This window comes from Chionomys nivalis, chromosome 6 (genome assembly GCF_950005125.1).
Source record: "Chionomys nivalis chromosome 6, mChiNiv1.1, whole genome shotgun sequence".
NCBI classification, from domain to species: Eukaryota; Metazoa; Chordata; class Mammalia; order Rodentia; family Cricetidae; genus Chionomys; species Chionomys nivalis.
The window spans coordinates 81,301,372-81,320,175 of NC_080091.1; the positions used below are offsets into that span (position 1 = coordinate 81,301,372).

At 35.4% G+C, this 18,804-nt stretch overlaps 1 protein-coding gene across 15 annotated transcripts in view; it reads left to right on the plus strand.

Moving 5' to 3' along the window:
- The window catches only part of Adgrl3 (adhesion G protein-coupled receptor L3), a 742,119-nt gene that overhangs the window by 604,044 nt on the left and 119,271 nt on the right, over positions 1–18,804 (plus strand). For all 15 annotated transcript variants that reach the window (XM_057771795.1, XM_057771780.1, XM_057771783.1 and 12 more), the window contains 4 exons: positions 7,542–7,725; positions 8,583–8,705; positions 13,806–14,014; positions 14,963–15,139. In XM_057771795.1, coding sequence (XP_057627778.1) covers positions 7,542–7,725; positions 8,583–8,705; positions 13,806–14,014; positions 14,963–15,139 — 693 coding nt within the window. The remainder of the gene's footprint in view (positions 1–7,541; positions 7,726–8,582; positions 8,706–13,805; positions 14,015–14,962; positions 15,140–18,804) is intronic.

Consider the following 18,804-nt stretch of genomic DNA (forward strand, 5'->3'; position numbering starts at 1 on the left):
TTCTACCATGGAGCATATGCCAAACCCAAAGGCATGGTCTCTTTTTTCTCTTTCCTAATCTTGCTCAAGAGCCTTCCCTAGTTCCTCGCACATCACATTGGTTGCTACCTCACTGAACTACATAAAATCTGGATTTGACCCTTAAAATTTTGATTTGAATCAATATCTAAAGCCAGATTTGAGCATAATTGTCAATGTTTGCTTTATTTTATTCTTAATTGATAAATTACTGAAACAATGAAAACTAGGGAGCAATCAAAGAAAGCAACTGGGTCCTTACTCATGATGATTTGCTTTCACCATGGGAATGTATAGTGCAGGTGGGAATTTCCCCCTGAGTTCCAACAAACTCTTTAATTCCCTCTAACTCACTATGTTCTCCAACGCCCTGGGGATATTGCTCCTTTATTGTTCTGAAGACATTTTGGGAAACACATCCAAAAGCTATATATATATATATGGATGCTTTCAGTTTTCTTATTGTTTCTTATTGTTATTAATTATTTTTTAATTAATTATTAATTAAACATTATTATTTAATAATAAAAGTAAGTTATGTTTGTCTAATGGCTTCTAATGACCCAAAACATATTCTGAGAAAGTGTCTCTCTCCTAAAGGACATAGTCTAGTGAAAAAGGCAGATAAAATACAAGTGAAGTTGTCAAACAGGAAGAAGCTCTAACCTGGAGCCTGCTGTGATGGGAATCTTCGCATCTTCTCCTAGTTACATTGTTGTGGGGACAGGAAGCAGACCATCTGGAAAGCCCTTAGGTCAAGAGTAAGGAACCTGCTTGAAAGATTTCCGAGTTTGTTTCTCTCGTCCATCACATAATTGTGTACAGGTCTTCCCTCAACCCCGAGTCTGCTTTTACTTGGATCTTGCCCCGCTTAATCACAGGAACCGTGAATAGTAAAATGGTAATTCATAAACAACCTTGTCTAAGGTGCTCTGTTATACCAGTCCACACAGAGGGAGAGATCCTATTTGTTGTTACATGTCTGAGATAAGAAGCCATGAAATATATTCATTTAATATATGTCACCCTTTATTATCTTTTTTGCTCTTAACCTCAGACAACCATTGCCTTCAGAGATTTTTGCTTGCACAGGTATAAAGGGAAAAGCTGCCTAAAAGTATAAAGTTTCACTGATGTCATGCACGCAGAAAGCAGTCACTGAACATTGGTCTTGGCCATTATAAAGGATGCCTAGAGCAATCCTTGTGAGGTTCTTTTCTCTCCAGTGGGAGGAACAAAATAATCATAGATGCAAAGGAATATGTGAGGTCCTTTTAAAGAATGATACATGCTACAAAGAAAATGGACCAGGTTCAGTTATGGAAGAATTCTGTCCAGTTTCTCTGATGGCAGACTAAATTTTGATAAGTAAAACTTGAACTAGAAAGCGATTGAGCTCATGATTAAAAAGCTTATATGAGAAAATTGCAAGAGCGATATAAACTCACTCATCCTTTCACCAATCCTTCTCTTCAGCTGTTTGTTTTTGTGCCCTTGAAATGTAGGAAGAAGGGCAAATAAGTTCCGCCTCTGGTTCTGCTTGCCTTCTAGCCTGGGAGTTAATGCTCACCTGGGTGATAAGTGCCACTGATGGGTTTCCCACCAATGATTCCTTTGGGTATTGCTAAGAAATCTTAGGCTGCTTCACAAGCAGATCCTCACGGAAGTCTTATAGAAATTGCCATTGCAAAAAATATATAGCTATATTCCCCCAAAGTCTTCACAGTCGTTTTAAGAAATAAATAAAAGCTTCCAATTCAAATATAGAAAGTAGAATCATAAAATGTTCTTAAGAATGTTCCACAACTATGTGCCATGAGAAAAAATGATCAAATGAATATGTCTAAGGTCTAAATTAAATGAAAGGAGTTCAGAATATGTTGTGTAATGTTTACGTATGCCCAGAAACAAACTGTTCATGATACTCATCAATCTCTAAAAGACATGTGAATTATTTCATTCAAACTTGATTTTGTAGAAATGGTCCAATGTCTAAGGAGTCCAGCAAACAACTATATAATGAAAAGGGAAATATTTATCAGTGTTTTCTCCCAAACTAAAGTGTAATGTGACTTAACTGCATGAGTAGTTTTAATTTTATTAATTTGATAGAAAATGTTATTTATCCTCAGGTTCAGTGAAATTCCATGACAGAATAGAATGAAATTTTCTAGTGCCCATCTCCTATTTAGTTTTTAATACTTGTAAAGTGATAAATTAGGCCAGGTGCTGGTGGCACCCAACTTTAATTCCATCAGTCTGGAGGCTGAGGCAGGTGTATCTCTGTTGTCTGCGTTTTCTGTACTGCCTGGTTCTCACAGTCATTAAGTCCCAAAGAAATCACACAGAAGTCTACATTAGTTATTAACTGATTGGCCCATTAGCTCAGGCTTCTCATTAACTCTTACAATTTATATTAGCCCATTATTCTTGTCTATGTTAGCCACATGGCTCGGTACCTTATTCAGGGAGGCAGTCACACACGTTGCTTCTTCTGTGGCTGGGTCAGGACTGCAGACCAAGCTTTCCTCTTCCCGGAATTTTCCTGCTCTCTTTGACCCACCTCTACTTCTTGTCTGGTTGTCCTGCTATACTTTCTGCCTGGCTACTAGCCAATCAGCATTTATTTAAAATATAATTGACAGAATACAGACCATTGTCCCACACCATATCTCCGTGAGTTCGAGACCAACCTGGTTTACAGAGCAAGTTCCAAGGCAGGCTCCAAAGTTACAAAGAAAAACCCTGTCTTGAGAAACCAACCAGCCAACCAACCATTCAAACAAACCAAAAATCACAAAAAAGATAGATTAATTTATACTTGCTTTCTGGCAAAGTTAGTGTTGATTATAATCTACTTCTTAAAAATCTGTAATACGAACAGGTAATTTTCCCCTTCCAGCATTGAATATAGTAAATAAAAAGTCCTATAAAATGGTGAGATTATAAGGTTCTATGAGACAAAGCCAGAGCAAACCTTATTTTCTTCCAACTTAGAATTTAAATTTTTATATCAGAAAAAAATCAATGAGCTCTGATTTTGCACTTTGAAGTTCAAGAATGTGCTCTAACTTTAAAAAAAGTCAATGTGTATTTATCATTTAGTTTGTGTTTAAAGTATATACAAGATTAATTCTATGGAAAGTAAGAAGTAGAAATCAACCTGGTTTTAGAAATAATAAAAATCATCCTGTGATTTGATATTACCATTTATGATGAAATGATAAATATATAAATATATAGGAAAATCAAATATCTATATTTTTCTATCAAGAGAAAATTGTGGCTATATAATGGAATTTTGTTTAGGTGGCAACAAGTAGTCCACCTACTTTTAGAAAATTTAAAAAGTGTGAAGCAGAAAACTGCCATAGTGGACCACATTGTGCTGGTTCCTCAACAGGAAGGGGTCAGCATCTTATGACTCTCTGCTCTGATTCTTCATGTTTTCATGGGCCACTACTCTCTTGTTCTTGAAGGCACTGAGTCATATACCATCTAGGAGTTGAGTCATGTAAGAGGTGAAGTTATAACTGCATTGCAGAAGACTTATTTCTACCAGTTGTCACTATCATGTGGCTGTTAGAGCAAATGAAGAATTGATCTTGATTACACTTACTCAGTGGAGACTCATTTCCTCCTCTTTATAGTATGGTATCAAATGAAAGTGAATATACGATTAAGCTATAATCATCTTTGATTTTCACATAAGGTCTAAGAAGTTACTTTCTTTGTCCAGTGTTAGAAGTGTGATTCCAAGGTTCCTACTCTGATAGAAGCTGCAAGAGATTCCATCAGTCCTTGTGCTAATACTTGCTTGAAATCATTGATTTACTTATTTTTTTTTAAATATTGATAGTCTGTCTCTGTCTCTGTCTCTGTCTCTCTCTCTCACACACACACACACACACACATCTTGATCTTGCTTATCTTCTTCCCCAAGCCCTCTCATCTGCATCAACCTTGCCTCATCCCTAACATTTTTCTTTTGAAAATTTATCACTTTTAAGTTTGTTGTGTCAAGCACAGAAGTTTGACCAGAGCCATCCATGTGACCATTGGATTGGAAAAGTCTATTGTAACCTTTGGCTACACAAATAAAAGCAGTAACTTATCTCTCCTTGAATCACCCTAGTCCAAAACATTCATCCTTTAAGGCTAGGGCCCATGAACCCCTCCTCCATTCATACTTAAGTGTTGACAGGCACATGAACAGGCTTTTTAAAGGCAAACTAAGTAAGTAGTTTTTTTAGTAACTCATTAAGAATATTTTTGCTATGTTCTTTTTTAGAAAAATTTTAAAAGTTATTTGTATTGCTTAACCTTCAAATTGAATGCTTCTCTAAAAACTATATCATGTTTGGGAAGATAAGTTAGTTGAAATGTATTCAAAACTTGTTCTTATGGAAATATTTCATCTTGAAGTTCCTTGACTGTAAAACAAAGATCACTGAGCAGTAACTAGTATTTATTTATTTATTATTTTTTAAATATTTATTTATTTATTATGTGTACAACATTCCTTCCATGTGTGCCCGCAAGCCAGAAGGGGGCACCAGGTCTCATTATAGATGGCTGTGAGCCACCATGTGGTTGCTGGGAATTGAACTCAGGACCTCTGGAAGAGCAGCCAGTGCTCTTAACCACTGAGCCATCTCTCCAGCCCATCTTTTTATTTATTTATTTTTTCAGTAACTAGTATTATTCAAAAGACCCAGTGTTTAGATAAAGCAGTATTGTACACTGTCTCTTGAGATTGTTTCTCAGATTTTTTTGTTATTGTTGATTTTTTTAATGGAGGCTCTTGAATTCCTGTATATTCTTATAATCTGTAATAGGTATTATTTTACTTCAAATTTAAGTAGTTTTTATTTTCTTTTTCTTGTCTAATTGCTCTGGCTATGGTCTGAAATAATCATGTTAGGTAACAGGGCCTATAGTGGGCATCTTTACTTTAGGCTCAATCTTAAAAAAACAGTCTTCCAAATTTTGGGTGTTGTGTGTAAAGTTAGTAGAGGGTTTTCCATATATGGTCTTTATTATATTGAGGTAATTTCCTTCTACTCATGGTTTGTCAGTGGCTTTTAATCATGAAAAGTGCTGAATTGTGGTTATAGGCTTTTTCTTTATCTATTGAGACAATCAGGTGACATTATCCTCTATTCTGCTAAGGGTGTATATCACATCAATTTCTTTTATGTGTTGAATTATCTTTTAATCTTAGAAATAAATTACATTTGGTCATAATGTATGGTTCTTTGAATGTGCTATTGAGTTTGGTTGGCTGTCTTTTTGTTGAAGAATTATGCGTCCATATTCATCAAAGATATGATTGGTAATTTTATTGTCTGTGGTGCTTGGGTCAGGCTTTTGTATCAAAATAGTAATGCTCACTAATAAAATATATTTGGAAGCATTCCCTCCTCTTGAACTTTTTGGAACAGCTTGAGAAAAATTACTATTAATTCTTTAAATGTCTGGTTGAGTTCACTAGTGAAGCCATCTGTTCCTGGGGCTTTCATTGTTTGGAGGTTTGATTACTGACTCCTTCTCTAGACTCCTCTATGCATTCTCTTTGCTTCATCACTCCATTTTGAAACATACTTAAATCATTGGAGTGCATTGTTAGAGATGACCATTCTGGTCGTTTTTCTATTTTTACCAGTTAGCAATATTTCTAAATTAAATAACTAAAAACAACAAAGGGGAGAACAGAAATTCTGTAGTATACTCAACCATTTCTTGAAGTAAGATTAAAATAATCCATAATAGATTATTTCATCATTATTAAGAATATTAACAGGTAAAGTGTCCACACCACTGTCAAGGCAAGGAATAATTTCAGTTGCTTGTGGGATTTTTTTCAGAGCATTACGGATGACTTCTGGGGATCATCTAATCTTATAAAGAATGTTCCTTGCACTCCGTTTGTCCATATTCTCTGTTTGGCTTCAGAAGATACCTAGATCTTTTCATTTGTTTTATCTACTGGTACCTCTTTTTAGGTGTAGCTCTTTGGCATTTACTACCACAGATGACTTCCTGGAAAACAGCTAATATCTGGATATGCTTTTGTGTGACTATCAGGTCTTACTTCAAACCTAGAAAGAATGACAGAGCTAAGCATACATAGTAAATGTATCCAGTATTTAAATTGACAAAAAAAAAAAAGTCATTTTGGTGGTTTGCAAAGTGTGTGCACATGTTTAATATTGCAAACTACAGATGTTGTAAGACTCTCTTACTTAAAAATCTAATGATGCCGATTTGGCCAGAAGTTGGGGTAGCTTGGAAAATATCAAGCAAAACAACTTTATCAAGGGACAAATTAGTGTTTGAGGCTGGTGTTAATTGGCAGCCAAGGTGTTTCATTAAGAAGCTGAATTTTTAACAGTTGTTACTTGGTTACAACGAAAACACCAGCAAGAAGAAAATGCGGCGGTGTAAAGGAACTGTCTCCCATTTCAGCCAATCCCTTTGCCAATGTGTCAACAATGTGCATCCTGTTTTAAAGCAGTCGTGTGGTGCCTAGAGACTGTGTCTATGTTGACAGTTCGTAATGTCATCTACATTGGAGGCATACTTAGTAATGAATGGGTTCAGGCACGATCACTTTCAAACTGCAGGTGTTGTATTTTTCTATTTTGCTGCTTTCTCTGCTTGAATGAAACCCAAGGCTTTCCTGGGAGAGCTGTTTTCTCTTTGTAACCTACCACATAAAGGAAACCACAGGGAATATATAAATGGTAGCTACAGAGATTATTCTTCTGGATGCAGCAATGTGAAACGCAATGCCTTGTCTCTATGAGTTGATGTGTACATACGGCGACTCTGTAAAGAAAACAGAAACACCTCAGGGCCATAGGTAGTGATGTCCAACTGTTTACTCTCTTCGTGAATGGTAAACAGTGTTAAGGTTTCACACCATGCAACATACTCAGAGTACTTTGACAGTATGAAAGCTTTGATACTTTCCCCTTTCTGACATGTTCATAGCTGTCTGGGGATAGAGGAGGAGGTGAAAAGAAGAAAAAGGAAGGAAAAAAAAAAAGGTGTTTGCTCCCTGAGTCCTCATACTGTAGGCCAGAAATCCCTGTCACCTCTTCATCTTTTCAGTCTCTTCTGGGGTCAGCATCAGCTTCTATGGGGATGGGCAAAAGCAAACCATTTTCTGTATAGGAGGCAAACTTGTTGGTTTAAATTATGTGCCACTAGTTCCTCAGCCAAATCATTTAATTATGATAATAGTCGTACTGGAGTCTCTGCTGTCGATTCTAAGAAGCAAGCATGGCTCTATTTGTTGCCCTTCAAAGGAAGACAACTACGGGCTTGCAAAGTCTCAGTGAGAGATTTATAGAAAAATAATGAATGCTTCTGCTGTAGCATGTCACAGGGGAGGCTGGGACAATAGTGATCTCATGCACACTGCTGTTCCTTGCTTGCTGGGCAGCATGTACACCTGGATTTCTGACAGCTATGCGGATCCACTAGAGACTTCTGCCTTTCTGTTCGTCCCCTCACAGGCGATGGTCGAGACAGTTAACAACCTCCTTCAGCCGCAAGCTTTGAATGCCTGGAGAGACCTGACAACAAGCGACCAACTCCGTGCAGCCACCATGTTGCTCGACACGGTAGAGGAGAGTGCTTTCGTGTTAGCCGATAACCTTTTGAAGACCGACATTGTCAGGGAAAATACAGACAATATTCGTAAGTGACCTTTGCCAAGACAGAAGGGCTAGAGTCGGTTGCATAGCAGAAAAAAGGATTAAAAAAAAAAAAATCTGGTGCCCCAATCATGAGCCGTGCTTTAGTTTGCTGGATATGTTATTCTATTTCTCAAATAGCTTTCAGTTTAACAGGAACAGAATTCATGCATGTTAACCTCTGTAGGGCATTCCAAAATGAGAACACATCCGTGAGGTTTATTAGTTGAACTTTTATGTAGGCATGTATGTATGTAGATTTTATATTGTTTACTATTCTGACCTCCTAATGAGAGGATTACCTGTCTTGAGTTATGTTCTATAAGAAACAAGTCATTTGAGTGATGATGTTAATGTTTGGAAATGGTATCATCCCTTCCTATAAATATAAATCTGTTTTTATTGTGTTTTAGGATGTAGCTAACAATTTTATTTCAGAAGATTTGATTAAGCTGTTTCAAATTTTATTAGGTTTGTAGATAGATCAATACAGATGTGACAGTACATCTCTGGAGTATGGAGGATTTGTACATAATTCATGGAATAGGGATAATATCTTGAAAATTAACTTAAAAGCAAAGACAACATGTAAAGACTTGGATTAGAATTTTAAGTATTAGGTTTGAGTATTGTACATTTGTATTATTTACATAATTTTTGCACATCCTTGATGATTTTATTTTTTAAATAAAACGACAATACTAACCATATCCTTGCATACAAATTAAGTAACTTTAACATGACAAACAGACCAAGGACCCTGAAATTGCAAACATAGAAATAGTTTAGTGGTTAAGGAGATTCTTGTGGCTTTGCCAGATCCCTCATAGGACGCTGACACCTCTCTGTTGTTGTGAACAGAACTAGAAGTTGCACGGCTGAGCACAGAAGGGAACCTAGAGGACCTGAAATTTCCCGAAAACATGGGCCATGGAAGTACTGTCCAGCTCTCAGCAAACACTTTAAAGCAAAATGGCCGGAACGGTAGGCTGAAGTTTGTTTTTGTGCTCACTGCTGTTGCCCGTCTATCTATTCGTTTGTTTTTAAATCTGTCATGTAAGAGTTCTTTACTCCTTCTCTCTCTTATCTACAGGACCATCAATATAACAATGATATACATTGAATAAAATTCTCTGTTATATTCTGTCTCTTGTCGGTTGTCAGAAACTTGAAAATGTAGAAAATTCTGAACCCCAAAACTCAAATTTTCTGCCAAGTTCTGCTCCCATCCCCCAGGATTAACAGTCGTTGAGTTTGAAGATTTAACTGATGAAAATTCGGTGCGGATTTTCCTTGTTATTTTTTAAAACTACAAGCTTTCGTGTTTTCTTTGGGTTTTTATAAATGTATCTGTATTTTTCTTTTGTAAAACATACAGAAAAGTTAACTAACTATAAAGAGGGCTTCCAGGGGATAGGACTAGGATATGTAGGTCAGTTTAAGTAACTGTTAAATCCAATTCACTCAAAAAATAATAAAGTACAATATATAAGTAACTTCATGGAACAAAGCATATTCCTAACTTCACAAATCTTTATGACAAAGGCAGGAAAACCCTTGAGCTTGTGAAGTGATGTGGAGATGACATGAGGTTAGGGTAACCCATTCAGAACCGCTGTTTCATATAGACAGCATAGCTCCAAACAAAGGATCTCCTTAATATTAGCAATGGTTTAAATTTTCTGTCATCCAAATATAATGTTGTCAAAGTATTTAAAATCACTTATGAGTAAACTTATAAATCATTAGAGTCTCAGGAGCTCGACTAAGGAAATGTTTGAGGAAGCAGTAAGATTGTGAACAGTGAAAAGAGACATTTGTATCCACTTGCTAGCTGGTTCAGTAAATTCTGCTCTCTGCAACAGTATTTCCCTCTGAGAAAGAGTCCTATCCAGATGGAAATCTCAGCAGTTCACTTCCAAGAATGAAGCTCCATTACCAAGGGAGGCCTACAGCTGCCTGTCTTGTGTATCCTGTCTTATTTGCCCCGCTTTACATTTTTTCTCCAGCATGACCATGATCCATGCTAAGTAGTTTTAATTATGTTCATCATACAAAGCAACATGGTTCAGCGACAGGGTTTGCTGTGCATAGCAGCCTCTCTATCATTTGACTCTACCTCCCCTTTTATTGAAAATAGCTTTTTCTCTCACCTAATTCTTATTAAGAGTTCCCCTCCTTCTACTCCTCCCAATGTCCCCATATCCAGATCTATGCTCCTTTCTGTTACTCATTAAAAAACAAACAGGCTTTTAAGGAATAATAATAAAATAAAAATAAGATAAAACATAAAAAGAGGTCAAAACAAACACACTAATAGGAGCTTAAGTAAGGGCACAGGGGGTCCACTCAATCGCACACTCAGGAATCCAATAAAAACCCTAAACTGGAAGCCATCATATATATATGCAAATGACATGTAAGGTAAAAGAAAGAAACATATATAAATAAATGTTAAAAAGGATAAAAAATAACAACAAAATAGCTTCTGATGTGAAATTTTGAGACAAGAAACCTCCAGTGCTTGCTGTTGTGTTCATTTTCTGTTGGCCATCTACTACTGGGTACGCAGTCTGCACTTAAGAGTAGTTTATTTCCCCAGTGAGACTGCCTTGGGAAAAAACTAAAATTTCATTTGCAAATGGTTATCAGTTGGAGGTAGTTTCTGCATAGGGATGAAGTCATCTGTCCACTTCTCCTCTAGCGCAGACCACTGCAGGCCCTGTGCGTGCTGCCTCAGTTTCTGGGAGCTCATATGAGCTTTGCTCATGCTGATTTAGAGGGCCTTGCTTTAATGGGTGTTCTCCATCCTCTCTGGCTCTTCCTCTCTTTCTACCTCCTCTTCTGTGTGGTTCCCTGAGCCCTGAGGGGAGGAATTTGATGGAGACATCCCATTTAGGGCTGCTGAGTCTCCAAGAGCTCATTCCCTGCATATTGTCCACCTATGGGTCTCAGTATTTGTTCCCATCTGCTGAGTGAAGAAACTTCTCTGAGGACGATTGAGCAAGGCACATCATTTGACTCTTAAAAAACAAATCTACTTTTTTATGGAAACTCTTCTCTAAGGTGGATCACTGTTTCTCAACCCTCTCCCCTCAGCCATACTTAAGTCAATATTGCTTCAAATCAACTTTTTCTTTTCTTTGTTTTGTTTTACTACCTGTCTGCTTATTGTCCCACTCCTTCCAGGTAGTAAGTTCCTCAAGAGCAGGGGCCATGTCTGATGTCATCACCCTAGTAGTGATAATGTTGTAAACAAGACATGGTAAAGCAAATAAATTTACAAAGATGATATTGAATAACTGGATAGACTTTCTGACAGGATGCTAGAGAGGACATAAATATGTCTACATTACCTATATCGAGTGGCTTGCTTATTTTATGGATTGCATTGATGTGCGTTTTCATCTTAAGCCCCATCAAGTCACTTTGGTTTGAATATTCTCTAACAATTATGTGAAATTACCTGCAGTGATGAAACAAGTTGGAATGACAACATGCCGCTGAGCAGTATGTGGAATTGTTATCACTTATTACCTGACTATGAGCCAATTATAATAAAAGTCACTAATATAGAGAAGAAAAAATGCTTGGATAAAAATTAAGTGTAGCCCTCAAGTATCATGAATTTTACCCTAAATCTAGAAGAAAAAATTGTTTTTTTCTACTGTAACAGATAAGTATTTAGTGAGGAAATATTATTTATCTTTTAAGAGATAAAGGTGAGGTAAGAATCCTCTCAGATGTAATAGCAAGCAAGATATGAATATAACTGATGGGATTTTCAATGACTACTCTGCCATGTGATAGCGTGTCCTAATTTATTGAAATTAGTTATAGATAAGTTTTTTTTTTTTTTTTTTTTAAAGAATCCTCTTTTCCTTCATGGCATCTTCATTGCAATCTGTTAGATTACTGAAATGACAATGGATGCCATCAAATAGCATCCTGCTACATCACGTGACAACATCTGGAATATTTCTGGGTGCAGGAACACTGCAGCTGCAGCTGCTGGCATCTCTGCCTTCTGCAGTATGGTTCTTTCACCCCTGTCTGAGTATGAGGTCGTTGCATCTGATTAGATGTGTCTGACTGGAGTGCCCAAAGAATCTGTTTGCATGGCTAGGTAAAAAAACCAGCCTTTGTCTACTTTGTGTTTTTAAATTCCTAAGAGCAAGGAATTTCATAAATATATAAGTACACTTGAGGTACAAGATAATTATGATTATACCTCTTTAACTGTCCCCCATACACATATAAATACTTCTCATTTGACCCAGTGTTCTCTTTCTCTATTTGACCTTAAAATTCATAGACACTTTGGCTTTCCGATCTTTTTAGTTGTAGTAGTCAGAGTAGCATTGGTTTCTTGGCAAATTATGACCTTATAGTAGAAATAAGACATAGGGTTTGGCATGGGAAAGATGATAAAAATTAAAACATGACAAAATGAAAAAGAAGTAGTTAGCTTTAAAAACTACTATATGAGATTATTACAAAGGGGAATAAGGTGGAAGGGCTTTATGACTTTGTAGAAATAGTGACCTGAAAAGAAAATGATTATTAAGTTCTTGGGCAAATAAAAGAATATTATCCTTATTTTAAAAAATCTTATTGCAAGCTTGACAGTGGTGGTGCACACCTATAATCCCAGTACCGAGGAGACAGAGGCAGGTGGATCTCTGTGAGTTTGAGACCAGCCTTGTCTACAGAGTGAGTTCCAGGACAGTCAAAGCTACACAAAGAAACCCTGTCTGGAAAAAGAAAATAAAGTAAAAGAATCCCATTGAAATGTAATTAAAACACAATGAATTACATACAGAGTGGATGTTTGAGAAATCTGACAGTTGTATTTACCTCTATAAATAAAACATAAAATACAAAGAAAACCAACCAGAAACTAAATGTTTCCTATATATTTCCATGGTGTTTCTTACTGTTCCTTGATTCTCTTTTCTTCTCCTAATGAAATATTCTTATTATCACTCTGTTCTTAGATGTCTTATATCCAGAATCACTTAATGTGAGCTATTTTCTATTTAGATTAAGTAATCCAAAATATTGCTTGGATATTCAGTCATGATTTGCCATTAACTAGTATTTTGTGTTGTATTGACACATAGTATATTCTATTAATGTAATATAGTTATTCTACTATTTGATTTCTTTCAAGAGAGAGGCTATGATCAATAAGGATTCTGTAAAAAGCCTCATACAAATTGTTTTCTTTGTGGTAAATGTTCTCACTTATCCAGGAAGGGCCAATATGTATGGAGTTTTATAAAAAGTGTCAAAATCTTTCCAAATCACTGAAATATTTTATATTCCCATCAACAGCATATAAGATTCCAAGTCCAAGACTGTATAAACATTAGGATCCATGGCATGAAAAATAATACTACAAATGTAGTTTTAATTTTTTTCTTTCCTTAATTGCTAATGATTTCATATATAATCTTTTCATATATAAAATGGTTTTTGTTATATTCTTTTCTAAAGTGCCCATTAATGTCTTCGGGTTGTTTACAGTATCTTCTGTCATCGTACTGTTGACCGGCATGAATGTTCTGATTATTCAAACAGAATAATGTTGTCATTTTCCTATTGTCCCCTAGTCTGTAGTGGGCATATTTGTTTTCTTAATGATATATTTTAATAGGTTCATAATTTTAATTTTGATGAAGCTCAGTTTTCCTTTTATTGATAGGTTTTGAGGCTATGTGCATTATTTTATTTTCTTCAAGGTAGAAGCAGATTATCTTACATTTTGTTTTAGAACTTTTATGATTCTGGATTCTGGTTTTGGGTCTATGAAACATCTTAAATTCAGCTTCAAGTATACAGTGAGACAGTGCTTGAGATTCAATGTTTAAAGAAGTGATAGATAATGATATCAACAGTATTCATTTTCCCTTTCCTCATCAGTGACTTCGTACTTTGGTATCAAGCAACTTTGATTTTATATCCATGAATGTGTTTTATACAGTTTTGACTACTACCTAATCAGAATTGCAAATTCTAGTAAGAAGTAAAAAAACTAATCAGTTTCTTCAAATTTCTAATTCACATTTGCATTTATTTTAGGGGAGATTAGAGTAGCCTTTGTCCTATATAACAACCTGGGCCCTTATTTGTCTACGGAGAATGCCAGTATGAAGTTGGGCACAGAAGCCATGTCCACAAATCATTCTGTTATCGTCAATTCCCCTGTTATTACAGCAGCAATAAATAAGGAGTTCAGTAATAAAGTTTATTTGGCCGATCCTGTGGTATTTACTGTTAAACATATCAAGGTAAGAAAATGACACGTTATGATTCATTTTCTATATTGTTTATATTTGTTATAGAATGAATATTAATTAATTTTCTTTTAATGTTTTTCTATTGTCTAACATAGTATATCATTCAAGAATATAGTCATCATTGTTTTCATAAATAATCAGAAAGATATATAAAACTGATCTCTATATGAAATGGTGATATGTTAATTTTTCCATAGTAACATTATTGCACCTAGATGTAATATAAATACAATATTATATACTCTAAATATGAACTACACAGTTCTTTTTTTTTAATATTTATTTATTTATTATGTATACAATGTTCTGTCTGTGTGTATGTCTGCAGACCAGAAGAGGGCACCAGACCTCATTACAGATGGTTGTGAGCCACCATGTGGTTGCTGGGAATTGAACTCAGGACCTTTGGAAGAGCAGGCAATGCTCTTAACCACTGAGCCATCTCTCCAGCCCGTACTACACAGTTCTTAAAAGAGCTTGCAATGCACTTAATTTAACTGAGCTGCAGCGCTTCAATACTATTATTGGCAATCATGTCTGTATGTGAAGATATATTTTTTGCATATATACAAATCTAGAAATTGTAAATGTTATAAAGATTTGTAAACACCATCCTTTAGAAGTTTTTTTTTCCCCCCAACAGTTGGCTTCTTTACTTTGAAATTTAAAAAACCAGTACCATCCTAAAACATTGCTAGCAACATCGTTTTGGTACCATCCGTGTTGAAAAATAATAATCTCACTACTAATCAGACACAACAAATGACAGCTCTTCAATTTCATTCCAAATTGATGAGGGCCACTTAATATGAAAATACCAGACACACCTCTGTAAGGATTACAACGTAGCGTGAGGCTGTGCTGTGGGTAAAGAAAGTGCCGACTTCATTGCTCGATCGTAAATTAGTTACTGCCTTTATTGATCTTTTTCCACCGTAGCAGTCAGAGGAAAATTTCAACCCTAACTGTTCATTTTGGAGCTATTCCAAGCGCACAATGACAGGTTATTGGTCAACACAAGGCTGTCGACTCCTGACTACAAACAAGACACATACTACATGCTCCTGTAACCACCTCACTAACTTTGCAGTATTGATGGCACATGTGGAAGTTAAGGTAAGATATACCACAAAGCAGTACTATCCTAGCATGTAATCAAACTGCTAACTTTAAATATTCCTGATATTTTTCCCCTAGTAATTTTAGCCAGGAACTCTGGCATTCATGACATATCCTTTAGAGTGACTCAAATCACTGCTTCTTTCTTTTTCCATTGTCAATATAAAACAAAATCGAAGTTTGCTCCTTAAATTTCTCTGTAGCCTCCCTGCTTTCGATTTTGGGCAAATGAATGCTATACTGTCATCTTATGAACAGGATAAGTTAGAACTGGGATAATTGAAGCTGGGATTGGCTACATAGATTAAAGAACTATACATAGATTAAATACTATCAAACTGATTCCTGGAAAAACAACAAATAAGTGTGATCCATAGATTCCAGTGGTGTGGAGGGGTTAGCTTATTGTAATACAGTGCAATGCACATTCCATTCTAAGGAAGAGTTCAGGTGGTTGATAGTTTTCACAGTCAAAAGCTGGCTAAGTTGGCTGCTTCTGTTTCTTTCTGAAATGACAGGATTTTATACACATAGAGTGTTAAGAAAGAGAGCATGGGTTTTCAATGAAAGAGAAAGCTGAGTAGGCTTTAGAGTATCTTCAAACACAGGAGAACTGTCAAGGGTTGAACTATAATATAGTCTGTATCCAGAAGTCCTAGGTCAACATATTTAGAGATTGGACATGTCTGCTTTTTTAAAGCAAGATAATTTGAGAATGAATAGGAATGCTGGTGTCTTGCTCCTCTAAAAAACATTTGGCCAGGACCATTATCTGAGTTGATTCCTATGTGGATCATCATTAATAGTTGTAAGGAAAGAAGACCTAGCTTATATGGTTTATATGACTTAAAATACATTTAAAAAGGCAGTATTCTGAAACAATATCCAGTGAAAAGAATACACAATTATGTTCATGAACCAAATGATTATTTAAAGTGTTAGTTTACAACCTATAATTTTCTTCAAATATATTATGTATTAAATGTAATAATGAGTTAGTATTAAAGTTATTAATCTCATATAAATCACATTATATAGTATATAATCTTTAATATTTTGAAGGTTTTTTTACTTTTGTTTTACTGAATTTTTTTTCATGTATGTATATCTGTGCACCACATGTGTTCAGTACCCACAGAGGCCAGAGGAAACCTCAAGTTTATAGCTGTTTCTTAGTTGGGATGTAGGTGCTGAGAATTGAACCTTGTTTTTTTTGGAAGAGCTGTAGGCATTCTTAACCATTGAGCCATTTCTTCAGCCTATATTATATAATATTAGGTAGTTAACATAATATTTTTTATTAGAGTGAGATATGAATTATGTCAACATTTAATCATTTGTTTTCATAGGATATGACATTATAGTACCCCATCTAATTTTTTAATAGACATTGAAATTTTAAAAGCATGAGTACTTAAAATCTAAATTGGCTTTGACAATAACTGAATGTTCCTTCATAAATTTTCATAAAATTTTTCTATTATATAAATAATATTATTTACTATGCAACTTTAAGGATTGATAGATAATACATTTTGAGACAAATTACTTTATAAGTTGAATACAATTTGAAAGAATACATATATTAACCAGTTTAACTGTTCAATCACGGACAGCTTTGTTGATATTTAATGTATTAAAAAAAGATAAATTCTATATTCAAGAATATGAATTTTCATGGAGAAAGCAGAAGCAAATAGTTACATCACAGTAAGAAAGAGATTCGAATGAAGCTTTTGCAGTGTTCTTTGGAAAAATTGAATATATAAAGGCAGAAAAAATTGCTAGCTTGGAGGTAGGTGGTTATAAGATTTCTATTAAGAAATTAAGAATTTATTGGAAAAGTTGTAAAGAATGTCCCAATTAGATAAAGCATATAAGCAAAATGACAAGGAAGTTAAATATAATGTTTGAAAATGCTATGAAAAATTTAAGATTACTGCACCATGTATAGAGCCTGACTGACCAGCAACTGAAGATGGTGACTTCAGTAGGGCTATGGCTAAATTCAATAAGCTTAACACCTATAAGCTAGGACTGGAATCTGACAACACCCTCACATGAGGCATGACCTCAATATTTACAAGCAATATGCGAAGTTGGGAAACATGGAGCACATACTAATTTACAAAACTTAGGTGTAATGACAAGGGGACACAAAATCTGAACTTAGAATTCTTACAATTACCAGAGTTCTGCTGGAACGTGACAGTTGCCTTGGCGGGGGTGCATCATGCAATGGTACCCAGTGAGTGATCTACTTTACCTTTTAAAAGTCTGAGACCTCACTTAGGGTTCGGAGGATACATGAAAAATTAATCTACAAGCAATTTCATCACTATTACCTTTCTAGAAGTCGATGACAATGGAACGTTTTGCATTTTGAGTAGATGATTCCCAATCCCATAGGAGTGACAGATGTGGAACCTGCGATGCCCACACAGTGGCGCATAGTTCAATAGTAAAGAAAAACTATCACCCTAGCAGGCGTGAGGGAAATTTGTATTCCAGCTAGACTTAGCACATAAAAACATACATAAAGCTTGTTATCTCAGTTATGTATTCTAATAGATGAATTAGCAACAAGAATTTAGATACTTGTGAATTTTCACCTCTCTGGCATTAGTAAAAGTGGAACAGCAATTAATGTTCAACACATTTTAGAAATTGAAAACTCTAATATAAGGTTTGCCTGCCTTATTCCTCTGATGCAAGTCATTTCCTGCTGTATAGTTTGGTGTGTGTGTGTGTGTGTGTGTGTGTGTGTGTGTGTGTGTGTTGGGGGGATTACAATTTACAAAAAAAAATGATACAGGTATTCTTGAAGAAGACTGTATATCCGCTGGCAACATAAAATTATTTTTGCTGTTTCAACACAGTTAAAATTCTCATCTTCAAAGGCTATAAGGCCAATTTTGTCAAAGCATTTCAAACTGATTGAAGTCAAGAAGATTGACCACATTGACAAATGATAGATTAAATTCTGGAATGTGTTAGTTAGGTTCTTGAATCCTACATTTCTACCAGCCAAGACATTGAACTCTGAAAAATGGATCAAATTTAGACAACCACAAAATATCATTTTTTTTGGCTCAGTTCATTTCCTAACAGCCCTTCTTCAATCCATTTTAAAAGGATCATGACTGTGACCACTATTGTATGTCAACAAGAGACAAAATAAATGGAAATCGATACTTTCCTTTAACAGTCACTCACACAGAATGCTTCACATGTATCTTGCATTGCAGTCTCTAGTGATTACCACAGTCAGTTCCATTTTGATCCTGGAACATGAGTTTGGCACTTTCAGTATTAAAGAAGAACTGAAAGTACTGGGCCTAGATATCACTAGAATTCGAAAATGAAATACATTAACACATTTCCATTAAACTTCTGTTTGAAATAGAGCAATAATTTATTAACACACAATGAGAGATACAACAACCAGTTAGAATAGATACATGTATATACACTAGTTACCTTCCTTTTATCTATACAATAAACCTACATAAAGGAAGGAACGTTATATCAGATACTTTTTTGACAACTTTGGAAAGAAAGGAAGAATTGCTAGGATAATCTTGCTACCTGTTGACATCAAATCTTAGCATCTATTTTCATTCTAGGATATCTAAGCGCTGAACTGCCCTTATCTGTGTCTG